The sequence below is a fragment of the Squalius cephalus genome (assembly GCF_949319135.1).
Source record: "Squalius cephalus genome assembly, chromosome: 16".
Classification (NCBI taxonomy): Eukaryota; Metazoa; Chordata; class Actinopteri; order Cypriniformes; family Leuciscidae; genus Squalius; species Squalius cephalus.
In genome coordinates, this window is record NC_137137.1 from 18,350,154 (window position 1) to 18,370,212 (window position 20,059).

Here is a 20,059-nt window from a genome sequence, read left to right on the forward strand (position 1 = left end):
GGACAGCACTCCCCTTGGAATGACCCTGGTTTGACAATGCTAATAAGTAGAGGAAGTTCGCCTGCGGGCCGTCCCTCCTTGATATCTGTCACTCTATAAGTGTAAGGTAGGATCCCTGGCTCTCCTTTAAAAGCAGGGTTCGAGACTACCCATAATAAAACCCTTGGAGTTGAGCCTCCCCTGTGCGAGGTTCCTCCTTGGAGAGGCAGCAACATCAGAGATGGTAGCCACTTGGAATGTTTAACAGCACAGCGTTGGCAATCAACAACAACAAAACCCCTTTGGAGCCTTAGGGCTGAGTATTTATCTTAGCATTTCGGGTATTAAAGCAGGTTACATGAGTTCACACTTAAGTAATCAGACTGAGTAAAAGGAGTATGTTTGTTTGGTGTGCTGTCCGAGGAGAGGGCTCCGAGCTCAGTATTTTGGTATTTTGGCCTGAACCCAAAGCAATCCCACTGTTTCCCTAGCTGTGATAGGAACCAGCCAAGAGACTCCAAGAGTGAGGAGTCAGGATGGCAGAGGGATACTGAAAACTAGGAACATAGGTGAGTCGGCTACGTATATATAAGCATCCTCTAGTGCTGATTGGATAGATCACTTGAACGTGTTCCTCCCAAACTTTGTTAATAAAACATCATTTGGTAAATATGATGGTACTGTTGTTAGATTTTATTGCTGATTTGAAATGTTAGTAAAACACAATCTTTAAAAATATGTTTTCTTCATTCAAGTACATATGAGATGTACTCCCTATTACTTAGAAAATATCTACACAGGGTTAAGAAGGACATTCTTTAACCCAAGGTAGAAGAAAATGTTACCCTTGTAACTTAGTAAAAAACAAAAACAAATAACAATCCAGGGTTTTGAAACCCTGCTCTGCTTCTTCCCCATTGTGACACAAGAAAATCATTTAGGGAGGGACTTGATTTAGTCCATCGGGAATTGATTGGATTATTGAATAATTTGCCATTGCTACGATCTCATGTGAGCGTTGGGTTGACTAAAGATTATAAGAGCACATGAATTTAAAATAAAAAAGACGTGCATGAATAATTTAAAATAAACGCTGCAATATTCCATTAAAAATAAGAGGTCAAATTTGATTTTATGGTGACTTTAACTCCGCACTGTGGTGACAAACTTGTACAGTCAGTGTGAAACCATGCCATATTAGAATGTTACGACTAGATGCTTAGCAACAGACAGTCGTTAATGTGCCTCATATTTACATGCTTTGGAGTCACAATAACACTGTGTGTTGTTTAAACAGTAGTTTCAGCTTTTGAAGGGAAAATGTAAAATGGTGACAAAAACACATCAGTTGAGGTGAAGAGACTGTTTCATTCTTACCTTTATAGTTAGAAAAACATCCTTGATGTGTCATTACAAGTGCACAGAAAATGTGAGTGATTCCTTCTGAGTGAACACGAGTGAGTCTGACTGCAGTAGATGTGAAAGAAATGTATAAAAATGATGTTATTTAAGCCAGCGCAAATACCTTTGTTTACATCCTGTTTTTCGGTTGAAGTCCAAAGTAGTCGATTGCAGAGTTCACACGCATGGGTTTAATACCTATGATCACGCGCGTGAACTCGGCAATCGACTACTTTGGACTTCAACCGAAAAACAGGATGTAAACAAAGGTATTTGCGCTGGCTTAAATAACATCATTTTTATACATATCTTTCACATCTACTGCAGTCAGACTCACTCGTGTTCACTCAGAAGGAATCACTCACATTTTCTGTGCACTTGTAATGACACATCAAGGATGTTAAGAGGCTAAAAGCAGGTTTAGTACTTGCCCCATTGAAGTCAACAGGGTGCAAATTTTAAAAATAGAATAACTCGGTGTAGGCAACACCGATTTTTGTCGTTGTTCTCTGTATTGACAGCACTCCAAATGTACAAAAAAATTAGCTCAATGTTAAAATTGACCGGAGTTCTCCTTTAACCCAGGGTTTATGAATATACAGTGTGAAACGTCAGCTTAAGAATCCCCAGTATTAATTGTTAACCTTGGGTACATTTTGAGCAGTGTGAAACATGAATTAAGATAACCCGGGATTCCGTTTACCCAGGGTTTAGCATGATCCCGGGTTAGCATGTAAGTGACAGTCCTCATTGAAATGCAAAGGTTTGAGTAAAAAGTGGGTGGTCAGTATTGGAAGAAATGACAGAAATGCATTTCCAGAGGAAGCCATGGAAAGGTCAGTGGGTCGAACAGAGTGCCACCCACTTCCCAATTCTTTGCATGTGAGGAGCTGCCGTGTCACTGTAGATCCAGGCTTGGAGGAGTTCCTGCGGTGAATCTGCTGATAAGACCTGCTCTGACAGAGACTAGATGAACAACCACACCTACTAACACCTGCGATGGCAGATGAGAGCAAGATAAGATGGGAGATATACCACCATTTGATCATCAGAGAGTGCTTGCAGTGCTGGTACCAGATCTGGCCTTCAGGCCTCTGTCTGCTGAGGAATCTAAAACTGCGCTGGATTAATTTACGGCCTGTACGACTTGGAAAGCAAGAGCTCCCATTGCTGTACCAACACGCATGCATGAGCTCAGTGTGTGGCATGTGATGCGTGATAGTGTGACACCAGAGAACACGTATGACTCATGCTTGCAAAGCTTTGTTCCAATCTCCAGTAATTCAAAACCTATTGTTGTAAGAAGACAGATTATATCCTCCGGTAAACATATTGACTTAATAGAAAACGTCCACTCAGGCTTCATAATTATGCATGTGTGACAGATGGAATATGAATTGAAATGTGCACACCATTATGCTTTTTTGTTTAGTCTGAGTGTATTGTTAATATTTTAGTTGTATAGTGGTTTTTTTATTATTATTATTATTATTATTATTATATTTGAAGGGATGTTTTAAACTTAACATCAATTAACTCTTCCATTAATTAAAGTTATTTATAATTATAATATTAATTAATACTAGGGCTGTAAAACGATTAATCGCGATTAATCGCATCCAAAATAAAAGTTTGTGTTTACATAATTTATGTCTGTGTACGGAGTATAATTATTTTCTATATATAAATACACACACATGTATATATATATTTAAGAAAATGTGTTATTTATATATAAAATATTTATATATAATATAAATTATATATAATATAAATATATATACACAGTATATACATGCAAATATTTCTTAAATATATACATGCATGTGTGTGTATTTATATATAGAAAATAATTATACACAGTACACACACATGTATTATGTAAAAACAAACTTTTATTTTGGATGCGATTAATCGCGATTAATCGTTTGACAGCCCTAATTAATACATTAATTCTTATTCATAAAGTGACACATTTATCACCTAATATATACTAATTAATTTATAAATAAATATTATTAAATAATTGTTACAACTATAAATAAGAATAACATTTTTGAAAAATCAGAATAGTAAATTTACCAGGCATTGTTTCCATTCTGTTGTTTTAGTACCATTGATATATAGATTTTGTCTTTTTTTTTTTTCATTTTAATTTCAGTAAACTTTTTAATAATTGTTGTTTTTAAGTTTTAGTTTCATCACATGTGTTCAAGAAAACAAAATCATCCGGTAAATATTAAAATAAAAATGTTAATAACAAAAATAGAAGTAAAAGAAAAAAATACATTATTAATAATGTACACAAATAGCCTTGTGGACTCTAGAAAATCAAGGAGAAAGGGACTTTATTCATTCTACCAACAGACTTTGGCAAATTAGCGATCTTCGCATTTGGAAATGTATTTTTCGGCAATGTCAGGGCTGAAACAAATAAATAGCACATTTTTTGTACATTTCTGGAATAAAGATACATTGTTTTTTCTAATTAAAACACATACAAGAATGACGTGAAATTAATGTATCAGCTACTTAAACATGATTTTCTCCTTTTTAAATAAAGCTTTTCAGTTTCTTAAGTACCTTCAAAAGCATGTTTTAGTTAAATAAATAGAATGATCTCCATTTTTAACATGCACAACAGATTTGTTTGGGAAAAGTATATATACACATGGTTCTAGCTTTCAATGACAGTACCTTACCATTTCACTCACACACACACACACACACACACACACACACACGCACACGCACTCGCACGCACACACACACACAGGCCGAGTAGACTGGAACACACACATACACACACTCACACTCACACACACTAACATACTTACAAATGCAGATACACTATACATATCACCCCTCTAAGCTTTTCTAAATTGTCTTTCAGAGGGCTAACCTATTAAAGTGATAAAAATGCAATGCTGAACATAATGAAAAAAAGGAAATTATGAGTCCGAACATCACATTTTAACATCTGAACAACACAATATTTTTTTTCTCCATTTTTTTTTTAAAACGTAACAATCACAAGGATATGGATTCATGCATTATGAGCTTTGTGTCTTGATCTTCTGCCTCTCCTGGCAGGAAATCATGAGTCGAGGCTTGATGCTTCAGTGACGTCCAACTGTACATCAATACTCTTTTTCAATGAGGATAAGGTGAAATGCTACTTCTGAGAAAGTCATGTACAAACAATCTACAAGTAACTAGAAAAAAAATCTCAGCCTCAGGCGCCTGGGCGTCCAGAGCTGGCACTTCACTGCAGAGAAATATGGACCGTAAGTCTTCAAGTTCACTTGTCTTTTCTGTTTTTGCCTGCTTGTCTATCTTAGATGTCTCGTCTTTAAGCTTTGTTGACGATTCCGTTGTATTTCCTTGATAGGTGGCGTCTGACTAGTGAGCTGCAGCGAGTGACCCACTCTTGCATTTCCTTGTCTGTTTAGGTTTTCATGAAGCAAAGTAGGAGCTCTGCATGGAATAGAGTCGGTCGATGGGGTTCCCCACTCTCGCTTGCATTGAGCCCGCCTCGGACGAGGCCAAGAAGCAGTCACTAAGGCTGGTCAACGAAGTGTCACTGTCAATGTCGTGGAATATCGAGTCATTTCCTGTGGTAAGAGGAAAGAGAAAACGGGTCAATGTTTATCTGTATTAAAAAATGCATCATAAAATCAGACGTACAACGACCTGAATACCTCTTCTATAATGAGAATGTTAAATTAAATAATATTAATAATTATTATTATTAAATATTTTAATGTGGTGCTACCAACAGTGCAGTACCTCATGAGCAAGTGATTTTATGAAGGAAAGGTTAGTTCAGGTTATAAAATGTCATATGGTGTGACTTTCCAAAAACATTTGTATTTCTGAGTAAATATATATATATATATATATATATATAATTGTTTTGAAAAAGAATATATACACATGGTTCCAGCTTTCAATGACAGTACCTTACCATCGTGCACGCGTCCGCACACATACACACACACACACACACACACACGCACAATTATATTAAATTATATTAATAATATATATATATATATATATACACACATATATATATACACACATATATATATACACACACATATATATATATATACATTTTTTTTTTTTTTCAATGTACATTTGAACGAAGTAAATTTTAACTTCTTTGGAAAGTTAATGATCATAGACCCTTACATTAAAAGTCTCTTTTCAAATAAACAACATTAAATTTATGACTGTTCAATTATGTATTTGTTATGGGATTCCATTCCTGACAATCGGATATTGCTAAACTGAATGGTTTCTCACTAACAACCGAGCTAATAGCAAATGTTTACTTCTGAACTAATCTTCCCGCTCTATCATTTTCCTTGTGGGCACAGTTAGCTGTAATACGCTTTGCAGTACTTAATGACACCATTCCGCAAGACAGTGACAGGTTGATGGCCTATGGTTTTTTAATGAGCTGGCAATGTTGTCTGTCCCTGCTGTTCTCCCATAAAACCCAAGCTAGAGTGTGATGAGACCGGGGATTTGGGCCTTGCCATTCAGGAGAATGAATGACAAGACACTTGGGACCTGTTTTTAGGCTGGCTGTGACCGATGTCTCCAGATTTATGTGGCTAATGCTTGAAGTTAATGTCAATAATACAGAGAACAATTGTAGTTGTCCAGAAACCGCCTCACTCTGAGGAATTAATGTTCGCTTCCTAAACAAACATTATACCAGATTTTGACGAATGCGAATGTCACTGCTCATTGTGTTGTTTTGCTAGCAGACCCATGGATGCTGACCCATGGTACAGTGATATAACTGCCCGATAACATAATGAAATAAAAAAGCTTCATTAAAATGAATGAAAAATTAATTTATTGAAAAGAAAACTTAGACAGTTTAACATAATAATTAAAAAAAATGAATATGGTGCAACTAACATGCAAAAAAAGAGATAAAAAAGTAAAAAAGGAAGTGATACCTTAGAGAGGACCCTTGCAGTCCCCCAAAAGCCTATGCTAAGGTGCCTTTTTTCACAAAAATTTCAGATAATTTAAAGTTTTTATGAAGGAACCTGAACGTTCAAGTTTTAAAATGTCATGGGGTTCAATTCTCCAAAAACATAATGGCATTTATGAATTAATAATTGATGCTATTTGTTTTTTGACAAATGCGCATGTGGCTAGCTAGCTCTCAATGGTTTTGCTCATTTTGTTGTTTTGCTAGCAGACACATGCTTTCCCATGGTACTTTAAACGTCAGTCATCATGGTTAACCATTGTTGTTTTTACATGCCGCACCACAGATCATCGTTCGGCTCTTTACCAAACATCCAATAGACAGTGTCACACAGCATAACAGACTACAACATTAATCTCTACGAGACCCAGAGTGAATAAACCGAACGGGTAGCTCTGGGAACAGTGGATGGGGCGAGTATGGTTTTGAAACATGCTGAATTCATTTGGAAGGAATACTTCAAAATAAAGGGGTGTGCTTGCGTAATCTCATGAGGAAAGAAGGGTGGTGTGGTCGCATTCTGTGAACCTTGTGGTCCAAACACATGCCCCAGCTTCAGGGAGCAAACATGACAGAGCTCATGGGTTGATGCTCACCATATGGGTTCATGTGGTCACCGGGCATTTGAGGAGGGGTGAGGCCCTGCTGGAATGGATCGGTGCTGTAACCGTTCTCCATGGCAACCATCTGTTGCTGGGCTGGAGCCAATGGTGTGTAAGAGTTCATCATTCCCTCCATCCGATTGGACATCACCTCTGGAAGGGGAGAAAAAGAAGACATTGATCAGCCCTTGCGACATTCTCACGGTAGAGATGACTGACATCATCTCTGCAAACTGGAGGCCGTAGTTAGTTTAACAACTGTACATAATGCAAAACATTAATGTTTCGTTTTGTAAGCATTGTACTTTCTGTGGATTGGGTTTCTCCAAAAATCAAGGCTGTGTCTGGTATCTGGCCTCAAAATCAAGTTGAATTTCATGAAAACCAACAAACAAGAAACATTCTCGTTCTGTAGTGGGAGAAGACGCTGTGACACCAGCCCTATAGGGCAGTTCTCTATGAGTCACACACAATGCCGAGGGTTAGGAATGACTCTTGTGGCTTCCAGTCTGGAGCCCACCATCTCAGCCCTCTGCTTTTGAGTGGTGAGCTCTCGCAAGAAAGATGTCTGCAATTCATTTCTACAGGCTTCCACAAGTTTCCATTACATCTTCTACTCTGATGCAAAGACATCTGATGCTGAATTTCACCACACTGACACTTTTCTAACCCATAATCCAGATCATTTCTGAGTATCATAAAATAAAAATAAAAGTGTAGATACTGTGATGCTTTTTTCTTTCAGGCCTAAAACAATATTGAAAAAAACAATATTGAAAAAACAAACAAACATGAAAACTGCTTCACAGCTTGTAAACATAAAAATTGTCCACCAAATCAACATGCAGGGGAAAAAAACAAAACATAAAAAAGGAAATTATGTCATAGAGAGAACCCCCTGCAGACTCTCATGACTGTGTCAATAAGGTCAACAAATCTCCTATGTGGTGTTTTTAATAGGCTTTAAGCAAACCATGCACAAATTCATCAGCCAACACCGTTGCTGAGTATTTTCTTCTTAAAATGGCGGTGATCTAAAGACAGTTTCAAAAACGCGGTTTGAAACCATTGGTGTTTCTTACGTCACAAACCTTATAAACAATCATGTCAAAGTTTGGGCGAGCTTTAGCATTTCATTACCAGCTGCAAAGCAGGGGAGTCTCAAGAGAAGCTAGTTATCCCGCTATGTTTCTGTTGATTTGAAAATAGTGCTGGGCAAAGATTAATCGCGATTAATCGCATACAAGATAAAAGTTTGTGTTTGCATGATATATGTGTGTGTACTGTGTATAATTATTTTGGATATATAAATACACAGATATGCATGTATATATTTAAGAATTTTTATTTATTTATATATAAATTATTTATATTTATATATAATATAAATTATGTATAAATATATATACAGTATATACATGCAAATATTTCTTAAATAAATACATGCATATGTGTGTATTTATATATCCAAAATAATTATACACAGTACACACACATATATTATGCAAACACAAACTTTTATTTTGGATGCGATTAATCGCGATTAATCTTTGCCCAGCACTATTTGAAAATTGGGTACATTTAGCAATATAGCATGTGACTTCTGTATATGATGTATATTACAATGTTATGATGAACTGTATGCCTTTCTCCACTGACATCCTAAGTTGTTCAAAGCATTTCTAAGAATGCTGATTTTTAGAAGGCGGCTCTCTGACTCTGAGATGGCGAACGGGAACATGGTTTGTGTTACATTAGCTGTTTGATAACGCAGTTAAGCAAAAGGCTAATCCTAATAATTACCATTATGTGTCCGACGTTGCAGAGAGCGATATATAAAACGCATTACCATTCCGATACATCGACTTGTTTTTTAAAATGGTTTTAAAGTTTTTATGACCATCCACAAAGTAAGATTTTCAAAGAAAAACTTTTATTTTTTATGTAAGATCTTTTAAATCTAATTTTTTCCCCTCCTTTTCTTTCTGTCTGTGACCTACATAAAGTTGTAAGATGTCAGGAAATCTTATAAATGTCCTTGAACCACAAAATGACGCAGCAAAGTCTTTTCTTGAATGTGTTCACACCAATCACTGGCCCCACAGCTGAAGCTATTGGAAAGCTGACACTTATAACCAAGACAGATAGGATTTACGATAACAAATATAACGATGTATTAACCATGGGGCTCCATCGGATGACATATTCCAGCCCAATTCCATGATTCATGACATCATGGCCTCGCTTTGGTATTTCCCAAAGGGGAGTCTGACTTCACAAAACTTCTCAGTATCTCAGACCACCAGAATAGTTCATCTACACCTAGCTGTCTTTCTCTCCCCATCACCCTATCATTTTCTTTCGTTTCTCTGAGACAAGATTTCTATTGGTTCATGAGGGTAGGGTTCATGACCAAAGATGGATCACTATCTGACTTGAAGTATCCCATTAAATGTGACACAGCCAAAGACCACAAAAGTGCTGAAGCAAACGCAGAGAAACTAGTGTCAATGTGATGACTTTACACTTCTGATGTTCGGCAGTGATCTTTTTGCTCTACACAGCAGAGTCAAAGCTCCATAAATGAATGCATCGTGAGAATAGTCCAACATCGGTCTATAAAATAAAAGTATTATTGCTTGTGGTTTATCACTGAAGATGATTCAATGATCGTCTGGATTATGGCTTTGCAGGGGAGCAGGCACAAGGGAGTTTGTTCAGCAATAAAATGTCAATATAAACCCTCAGTTTTCCAGAAAATTAAGACAGGAATACAAGCTCTTATTTCAAAGAACAAAACTCATGTTTATATGTCTCTTTAAGGATCTAAAATGCAAATACAATGTGTTAAGGTCTTAAGCAATATTAGGCACATGCATTCAGTAGAATGAACATGTTTGATTATTAAAATGTAGTCTTCCTAAGTACACCAACACAAATGTAAAGCTATAAGGATATAAAATGTAAACAGACTTTGTGCAAACATTAAATTAAAGGTCTTATATTTATTAAGCAATGTTTTTAGCCATAAACCTACAGTCAAGTTAGCTTTAAATGTTTTGATTATTAAAATTTAAGTACAATAAGGTGTATATTTTATCCAACACAGCCATAAGAGGGAAATGTGTTCTCTGTATTCAAACTTTATCTCTAAAATAAAACTGCATTATGATGATTTCCAGTCTCTAAAGAGAAACGCAGAAAGAGCGAATAAATAAATATGACTGATGGAGGAATGGACTCCACTGCCTTACAACAAATATTTGTACAGGAATTAAGACTCTTGAGCTGTAGAGGAAACATTTGTCCTCCTCCGTAGAGCTTGGAATAATATTCTTCACGTTTCCATTTTCCAGACAGTCTCATCCAAACTCATCTGTTACAGAAGCCCAGTTGGATAGTCACAGCAACATATTAACTGTCGAAAAGACACTACTTAACGGATTAGATCTTTAACACTCGAAAATGAAAAATTAGCCTTGTTACATTGCTGAAAAATGGTATTAATACATGGAATGTTGCCAAGCATGATCAGCAACTTAAAAACATGAAGGTCGTGAACACCATGAGTGTGAAGATCACAGACGCACAGTGGTTCATCCTTTGCGCCCGACTACATGGCAACTTGAGACAACCGCTTTACTGAAACTAGGATGCTGGGTCACTTCCAGCAGGGGAGGCAACGGGAAAGTGGAGGCAACTTCAATGCACTTATGCTGTAAATTAATTCATCCACCTCCACACTTCCATCCACACACAAGGGTTGCACTCGTTTTTCGACCTAATCTACAGCGACCAGTGGTCAGCGTCTGTGTCGCTCGCCCTGTTTTTGGGAGGGTGGACACAACTCACACTGCAAGGGATGATGTGGAAGGAGGTCAGATGGGATACCTCACTTTCTACCCTTGGATATTCTTTCAAACATTGAATTTTGACCAGTTACAGCTAGATGGAGTAAAACTCCCTATAAGACGCCCACACTGAATCAGCGCTCACTGAAATCATCAGAAAATTCTACAGTTAAAATTCTACAAAAGTGTTCTTTTATTAAATGCTCTGGCTAATCTGATTTCCAGATGCATTTAAAACATTTCCCCACACAATTACAAAAACGCAACAAAACGTCTAGAGATTGGAGATAAATGCTATTTATGTTTGTTGATTTTCAACAAATCAACTTAGAGTTGTATTTCGGACCAATCTGGTTGCCTTCGGGTTCATATTAGGACATTTTACCTTGGCCCAGCCTTTGGGAGTTCTGCTGCTCCTGTTGCTGCTGCTGTCTCCGCGCCAACTTCTTCATCTGAAAAAATAACGATAAAAGCACAATCAGAAAACTTTGCGACTCCCCAGACCAACTCTCGGCTATCTAAAGAGAGATGCTCCTTGTTGTTCACCTCTGCTTGAACTACGCCAAGCTTGATCTGGCTGCATTATATTATCCGCAGCCTTTTGAAGATAAAATCAGTGCTCTGAGGTGGGTTTCAGACGCTAACGTAAGAGCAGGATGGATGTGAATACATCTCTCTCGAACTCTTGGGGAGTTTTTTGTGGAATGCGTCGAGAGGTTAAGCTTCAGGCAGATAGCGACTGAGATTTGCTGTCTCGAGCCTCACTCGCTCTTTCCCTTTTGGCAGCGGTTGCGAGGACTTTAGTGCGTTGTTGGAGGATTACTTGCAAATTGTTGTGTTATCTGGTCCTTGGATGAACATTATCAGGTTTGTGCGGGTAATACTGGATGATTAATAAGGTAGTCACCTTGGCTCTTTGGTTCTGGAACCACACTTGAACCACGCGCACGCTCAGGCCTGTCTCCGCAGCCAGCGTCTCTCTTACCTAGATTACACACACACACAAAAAATCATATTTGTCTTTAGTGAAGAGTCTGTGTATTATACATGGAAACCTATTTCAGAGTGTTTAAAAGCATAACTCAGAATTATCTCTCACTATTGAGACTTTATCTCAAACAATGTGACTGTACATCTCACTGCATATCTTGCAATTGCAACTTTTTTGGATAGTGCAACTTGACCTTACAATTGCAACTTCATATCTAACAATAACATCTTGATATTTCACAATTGCAACATTTTCTTGTTAATTTGACTATTTATTGCAATGTGACTTGACATCTCACAATTGCAACTTCATTTATTACAACTATTTTAAGGTTACTATATATTACAATTGTGACTCTCAATTGCAATTTCGGCCTGGTTTCACAAACAGGGCTTAGATTAAGCCAGGATAAGGCCTTAGTTCAATTAGGACATTTAAGTAGCCTTTACAAACGTGCCCAAGGAAAAAACATTACTGGTGTCCATCTTGAGACAAAACAATGGCACTGACATATTTTAAGATGCAACAATGCAAGTTGCTTTCAATTAAAACAGCTCAAACATGCATTTTAGTCTGGGATTAGGCTTAAACTTTGTCTGTGAAACCAGGGGTTCATGTCTTAAAATTACTACGTTAATTAAAACTCTTAACTGACACTATTTCATGCAATTGCGACTATATTGCAACAGCATGTCTTGTAATTCCAACTTTTTCTCGTAAGTGTCTGACAATTGCAATTTTATCTCACATAATTGCGACTTGATATCTCATAATTGTGACTTCATATCCCACAACAGAGATTTCATTTCTTGAAATTTTGACTATTTTGACTAACTTTATGTGAGTACATGTTACAGTGTGACCATATATCACAACTAAGACTAAAACATTTTAACTTCATATATTGTTAACAAAACGTTATTTCACGTAATTGTGACTATCACAACTGCAACTTTATATCTCACAATAAGACTATTTCCTATTTTAAACTTAATCTCATAATTTTCTGTTTTATTTTATCTGAGTCAGATATGACTTCCATAGAAAGAGAAAGTGACATCTAGAGGAACTCACCTTCCGGCAGGGTTTGGAAGACACCTCAAACGATGCCTTGAATGCGCGTCTCTGCTGCGTGGTGAGGATGGTACGTGGTCGCTTGGGTCTTCTTGGGTCTTTCCCATCATCTCCCTTCCCAGTGCCTCCTGAGCCCTTTTCCGGCTTGATATCCAGTTCCTCATCTTCGCTTTTCTCTGGAAGGAAATCCATCATTCAGAAGAATCAGTATTTACTTTTAAAAGTCTGCAACTTTTTGACAACCTACTGATAAATAGATGTTTTTGTTCTTTTCAATTTTCGGAGATTCAGTCACAGTGCATCCATAATGAAAGGAGACACATGTGGTTTTAATACTTTTGTTATCAATTTATTAGTGCACGAGTGGGCCACATCCACTGTAAGACTGCAACTCTGACTGTGAAGTATGTGAATTTGTCATTGGACTGGACATTGTGTCATTTCAAATTAATAGCGCACAGCTTTGGCTGTATTACACTATATAAATCTTTGATAAGAATCCAACACACAGCGGATACAACTGGTTTTGGGGGAAGGTATGAAAGTGGAGTACTTATAGGAAATGAGGTCTAATATCCAGGGGAAGTGAAGCAGATAGCAAAACCACAAATTCAGTGTACATGCTCACAGAACATAGGGCAAAAAAAGTCAAATCAAACTATACAAGCACAATTTAAGCTCACAGATCCAATAAGTTCAATTTGATATCTCGCCTCATATCACAAAATGTACACTGCCTGTTCATATGAACTAATCAAAGTGTCTCAATTAGTCTTAGGTGATCCTCGGGCGGGTTAATCAAGCCTGCCCTGTGTCGTGGTAATCTCTCTCAGTAGGTCCAGCTAATGTGCCATATTCACAAAATGGCTCCTGGCTTTCATACTGTAATTATTATAGTCAAACGGGGGATTGGCTTTATTGTTCAGTGGGTGGAGGTTTCATCCAATAAGCCACATCAGCTTGTGTTTTATTGAATAATAATAGTAATTAAAAAAAAAGGTGCCAAACTCCATAACGTGGCCCAGTTCAAAAGATAAAAACCCAAATGGGCACGTTCCCAGCGTGACTCTTTTTCGAGATTAAGGGCTTCTGCAATTTGGCACCAGTGGCTTTTGTGGCATCAGCAGTGAACATCTCTGGCGATTAGGTCTGCAAATGGTTTGGCCTTTTTAAGTAATCAGCGGGAGATACAAACATGATGGGCCGATTTGGTCCTCTCTCGCATCTGTTTCTGATCTCTTTTTTTGTCAGTAGTGTGGTGTGCTGCAAACCAAATGAATTCCTTGCCATTGCACTTCACTTCTTGTGTTCAGGTCAACTTAAAACCCAAACACACATACAAAAAAAAAAAAAATCTAACATTATAAATGAAGAATAGAAAAGAGACAAACGTCATAGAAAGTCAACACAGTCTCGGTGAAGCATCTAGCAAATTTCTCTGCGTTTAAGAGAGTTTGCTGCGTGCTTGAGCACGTTTAAATGAAATCCACATGGGGATGTTAAAAGTGAGGCTTTGTGAGGTGCATCATTACGGTGAAGTGAGGGAAAGGGCATCCGATAAGGAGTGAGGGGATGTTGGGGAGCAGGCCCTGAAATCCCTCTTGTCACTCAGAGATTCAAGCTCATCTTTTTCCAGCAACTTAACTTGCCAACATCAGACAGCACAGTGTGGCTTCTCTCTGTCAGATCTGCTCTTCCTCCACTTATAGTTGTTTAAAGGGGCCATATTCTACACTTTTTGCACACATTTCCCCCCTTTCTTTTTCTTCTGTAGAACGTTTTTATTGCCCATACAATGAAAGTTAATTGAAATAACAGTCAGCTGTCTTGAACCCCATTGGCTTTCATTGTAAAAACAGTCTTCAGAATATCATCTTCTGTATTTGAAAGAAAGTCTTCGGATGAGAATGGTATCTCCCCTAATAATAATGTTTATGAATACATTGACATCATGGTCTATGGTGTATAGAACAGGCTTTATTTATACCTGAATCTGAGTCATCAGGACTGACGGAGCCGAGCAGGTCTTTCTCCCTCTCATAGTCGCTCTTGCACAGCAGCTGTCCGTCCTTCAGGACAAACTCATCCCCTTTCCGTAGCTGTCGGTCACACACACAGCAGCAGAAGCAGTTGAGGTGGTACACGCACTCCAGCGCCCGCATCACAAACTCTGTGGGGGCGATCTTCTCCAGACACCCGTTGCATTTGGTCGCAAATAACCTGAGAAAGTGACAGAGAAAGAGAAAAAATTATAAAATCTCAAAAAAATTACTAAAATAAATACAAGGTCAAAACTTTGTTCTGAACCTATCGATCAAACATTTGGGGACGGTAAGATTTTTAAAATGTCTCTTATGCTCATCAAAGCTGCATTTATTTGATAAAAAATACAGTAAAACTGTACTACTTCAAATAACTGTTTGCTATTTAAAAATGATAAAATGTAACCAATTCTTGTGATGTCAAAGCTGAATTTTGAGCAGTTATTACTCCAGTCTTCAGTGTCACACTGTCAGAAATCATGCTAATATGCTGATTCGGTGAAGAAACATGTCCTATTATTATGATCAATGTTGAAAACAAAATATTTTTGTAGAAAGTAGGATACATTTACCCCCCCCCCCCCCCCCCAGCATTTATTTGAATTTAAATTTTAGATAAATTACAATAAGGTTTCATCTGTTAACATTATTTAACTTCATTAGTTAATGTTAATCTCAGCATTTACTAATACATGTATCTGTTAACATTAGTTAATGCACTGCGATCTAGCATGAACATGAACATTTTATTAACTAACATTAACAAAGTTTAATATATGGTGTAGGAATATATTGTTCATAGTTAGTTCATGTAAACTAATGTATTAACTAATGTTAATAAAATGATACTTTATTGTAAAGTGTTACCAAAATAGAACTTCATAAATGTCTTAACTGTCAATTTTGATCTATTTAGTTACACTTTATTGTGTCATTGTTACAATGTAATTATATATTTAAGTAATGAGTAATATTAATTAACAACATGTACTTACAGTACTACAGAGGTAGGATTAGGATTTGGTTGAGGGTTAGTTGCATGTAATTATGCATAATCTACAGGTATTGCAATGGTAAGTACATGTGACATATGTAACAAGGACACTGTAAGATATATAAGTATTTTTTAAATCACATTTTTTTTTTTAAATCTCACTGACAACTTTTGGGAGTAATACCTGTACATGTAGCAAACAAACAAATAAATATATATTTAGACTACTTTTATGGTGAAAAATTAACCACATACAGGTTTGAAACGACATGACGTGACGCAAGTAAATAATGACTTCTAACATAAGAGTAAAGAGTCAGAAGGCATCACAGCACTGTGAATGTCTTTACATATGCTTGTCCATCATAGTTTGGTGATTAAGGGGGCAGGGGGCATGAGGCTGAGCCCCTGAGCGATCTGCTTTGACACTGGCTCATCTGTTAATGCAGCCTGCATAACCCCTCAACGCTTCAGCAGAACCCAATGGGAGGAAATACGGGATCACCTCTCGACCCAACGCACCAGCAAACCTCAATCAGCGGCGTGGGCCCTCAGCTCCACTGGCTTTACCCCACTCACTGCAGTGATTAGATAGGCTTCACCGCCACTCACACAATGATACTGAATCGGGAAGTTATTTCTTAGAGAACATGGCTTAAAAAGTGTTTGCATTTTATTTCACGAGATATCGGCTAGTAATCAAACGACAACCCTATTGATCTGAGAAAAAATACAATAATAAAACTGTATGCAAATTTACACTTTATCATTGTGAACCTGCATCTTCATCTCCTGTCAGATATACTCTAAAATCATACGCCGTGCCACGATACATGTCTGTTTACATAACAGACCACGGCCGCCCCCGCAGCCTTCATTTCCTCCTAAGGGTGTCGATAAAATCATTTTGCTTTCATTACAGGCAGAGATATTGCCATCTCGCTCTCATCTTCTGAGGTTCAGCGGGAGCCCACCTCTACAGGAAGCGGGTGTGTGTGACAGTGTCCAGCCCATAAAAGCTGATTTATTAGCCTTGGTTCTTTTGTTTGATCTGGCTGGTAGGACAGCTGCCCCGGCGCTTGTGCGTATCTCTGCGTTTCATCTGTGGCATTGTTCATCGGGGAGGGAGAGACAGGGAGAATGCCCATCATCATATTCTGTTGATGGTGGACAGGGTTGGTTGACAGTGATGAATATGTGTTAATATGAGTCTAGATGAATATGTGTAAATATGGTGGGTTTTGTGATGGTAATTTCATTGTGAGATGGTGATGGGGGACTGATAATGACAGCCCGCTGGACACACGACCAGCTGCATCGCTGTTTGTTGGAGTTTGTATAGCTGGGTACTTTTTTTTTTCGCGACTGTTGTTGTGCACGTCAGAGTTTCTACGGGCGTCCTTTGAGCTGTCACGAGAATAAACCGACGTAGCATATAGTGGAAATGCCTTGTCATTTATGGAGCTGCATCATTATTAATGCAGGAAAAATAACTGGCAAATGCTCATTGGAGGATACTGTAGGTATTATGAACTTATGTTTTAGGATTATTTCAGTTTCTGTTAAACTTGTATTTTATAGATATGGGAATTTTCAAATTGGTGTCCACTAGATTTCAATGAAAACATATATAAAAAAAACAAACATCCCACTTAAATCCCACAGATGTATTTACACGACAGATTCAGATACTACACATACTGTCATTAACTTAAATTACTATTTTCCAGATTTTGGAAATTACATTACAATATAAATGTGTATAATTTTTCCCACCATAAATGGGTCTTTATACATCAACATACAGCTGCCATGAGATTTTAGCTTCCTCACTGGGGGGGGGGGGGGGGGGGGGGGGGGTCATCATATTTAGGGTTTTTTGGTGTCAAAAAGTTTAACAACCTCTTTTTTTTGGAGTATGACAATATGGAGCAGGCTGCACATAAGCTTATAATCTTTTATTTATTGTTGGACAATAAGAAGATTAGAAGATTTTGATTTGCCAGAGGAAAACTATTAATCCTAACTAAACTGTTGGCATGTCGACAATTCTCTTGTGCTCATGGGATATTCGTCTACCTGGCTCCGTTTCTCCAATCTGAGCGAAGGAAGCAAATTAATATTTCTAAGGAATACACCTTCATCATTGTGTGTTTAAACACAGCCTGATCTGTTGTGGTTACTCCCTATTGTTAAAGCAATTATGTCCATACAGATTTCATTAATCACATGAAAATACATTGTTTTTTTTTTTCCACAACAAATCAAGTATTGAGCAAGTACTGAAGATTAGCATGGTTGTCATTTTTGGCATGAAGACCACAGCACTATGATATGATCTTCTGAAACATCTGTAAAGAACATTAAAAAAAGATGAGTGGGTAACAATAACAAGATGATTTAGCATATTCCATCATATTTATGGAATCTCTGCTATCTAAACACATCCAAACACACACAACTTTCATATTAACCGATGGCTGACACAGTATTTTGACTAGATTAACCAGTTACATGCCAGATCTGTCAAACAAGTCAAACAGAATAATGGATCTGTCATGACTCAGTCCCAATCAAATGTTTATTCAACAATGTGAATCCGTGTCAAAGATTCCAGGGCGATAAAGGCCGGAAAGCACAGGAAATGAACCCTATTGAGCAGTGGTGACACTTTCTAGTTTCGCCCGCTCACCTCGACGCCGCCCCGCTCTCAGGATCCTTCTCATCCAAATGAAAACATTCCCTTTCATCCGCCTCTTTTCTTCTCACCTCCTTTTCCCCCACCCGTCCTAATCTTGTAAGCCATTATTTTTCTATTTCCCCTCTCTGTCACTTTGCATTATTTTTGCTGCTGTAATTCCCATTTGTTCCTTCTGGAATCTTCCTGTCCTGGCTTTGTCCCGGCATCTAATCCGGACTTTTTGGCTGTCGTCAGCCCCCCTGACCCGTTCCCCATTCTCAGCGGGACCTCTGATGGAATAGCCATGCATGACGCCCCTGCTATAGCAACCACACCTCCGCAGGAAGGCGACGGCTAACTTTTCGGATGGGCAGAGAAAGCCTTTCACAAGCTGGCAGCAGAAGTAAATCCTTCTTGGAGGAACAAGGGGAATTAGCAGGGAGCAGTGGAGTAGGGATTTAACCCTACCCCTTTTTTTTCCTTTTGAAAGGCACAGTCACTTCAACTCCCACTGATCGCCACAATCAAACAGGGCAGAGGAGGGGGTAAAAGAAAAAGAGAGAGAGGGGGTGAAAGAGAGCAGCCCAGTGAATGACACAAGCACTGGATTGTGGAGGAGCCCCTAATCCCACTTTAATACCTTTCCAAGTTCAGCGCCGAAAGAATGCGCTTTAAAACAACACCGCAGTGTGAGCAGGCGAAGGCCAACCAGGTTGGGGGGTGGAGGGGTTTGCTTTCAATCCCCCGTAACATTACCTGATTAGCCTGGGCGAGCAACGGAGTATGGCTGCGGAGGGGAACACCAGACCGGACAGATAGGACGGACATACTAGGATGCTACGTGTCCTCTGGAGGGGATTTCTGTCCTGTGGTCTGAGATGAAAGCACAAGAGAGACTAAAGTGTCGAATACGCAGTTGAGACACATCTGGGCCTTTTTAAACGATCTGCCTCTACAAACTCAATAAGGAAAAGTACTACCATCGGACACAAAACACAAGATCGTGTTTGTCTGTAGGGCTACAGATCTCCCCTTTCTTGAGCAGCAAAACGATTCTGAAAAGTCATTTACATTATGTATTAGCGGACAGTACTGCTCAGTTCCAAAATCGAATTAGCTGCTTATTAAGACTGTTAAGATGCTTTCTAAAATACCTCAATAAGAATAATTTTGTATAGCACCTTCTAACAAATCAATTTGAAATCAATCGGGAGTCGAGTCACCAGTGCAGAGCGCTAGTTGCTGCCTATGCAGAGCAAATCAGTTTTCATTCTATAGGAAGGCATGTTAGGCAATAGACAGCAAGGCGGCTGACTAGATTGATAAACAAAGCTTATTGTGGATACTATGATGAGAGTGAATGTGTGTATGATGAATCATTAAGGTGAAATTACAGTGCCAAGACTATGTCAAGTCTATTGAGTTATT

General features: G+C 38.1%; 1 protein-coding gene across 2 annotated transcripts in view; it reads right to left on the reverse strand.

Annotated features, from left to right (window-relative positions):
• Positions 1-3,710: 3,710 nt before the first annotated feature.
• Positions 3,711-20,059, reverse strand: part of lmx1bb (LIM homeobox transcription factor 1, beta b) — a 72,462-nt gene continuing 56,113 nt past the window's right edge. For both annotated transcript variants that reach the window (XM_079896685.1, XM_079896684.1), the window contains 6 exons: positions 14,903-15,135; positions 12,916-13,091; positions 11,758-11,835; positions 11,236-11,302; positions 6,994-7,152; positions 3,711-4,994 (listed from right to left, as the gene is read on the reverse strand). In XM_079896685.1, coding sequence (XP_079752811.1) covers positions 4,837-4,994; positions 6,994-7,152; positions 11,236-11,302; positions 11,758-11,835; positions 12,916-13,091; positions 14,903-15,135 — 871 coding nt within the window. In that variant the 3' untranslated portion in view covers positions 3,711-4,836. The remainder of the gene's footprint in view (positions 4,995-6,993; positions 7,153-11,235; positions 11,303-11,757; positions 11,836-12,915; positions 13,092-14,902; positions 15,136-20,059) is intronic.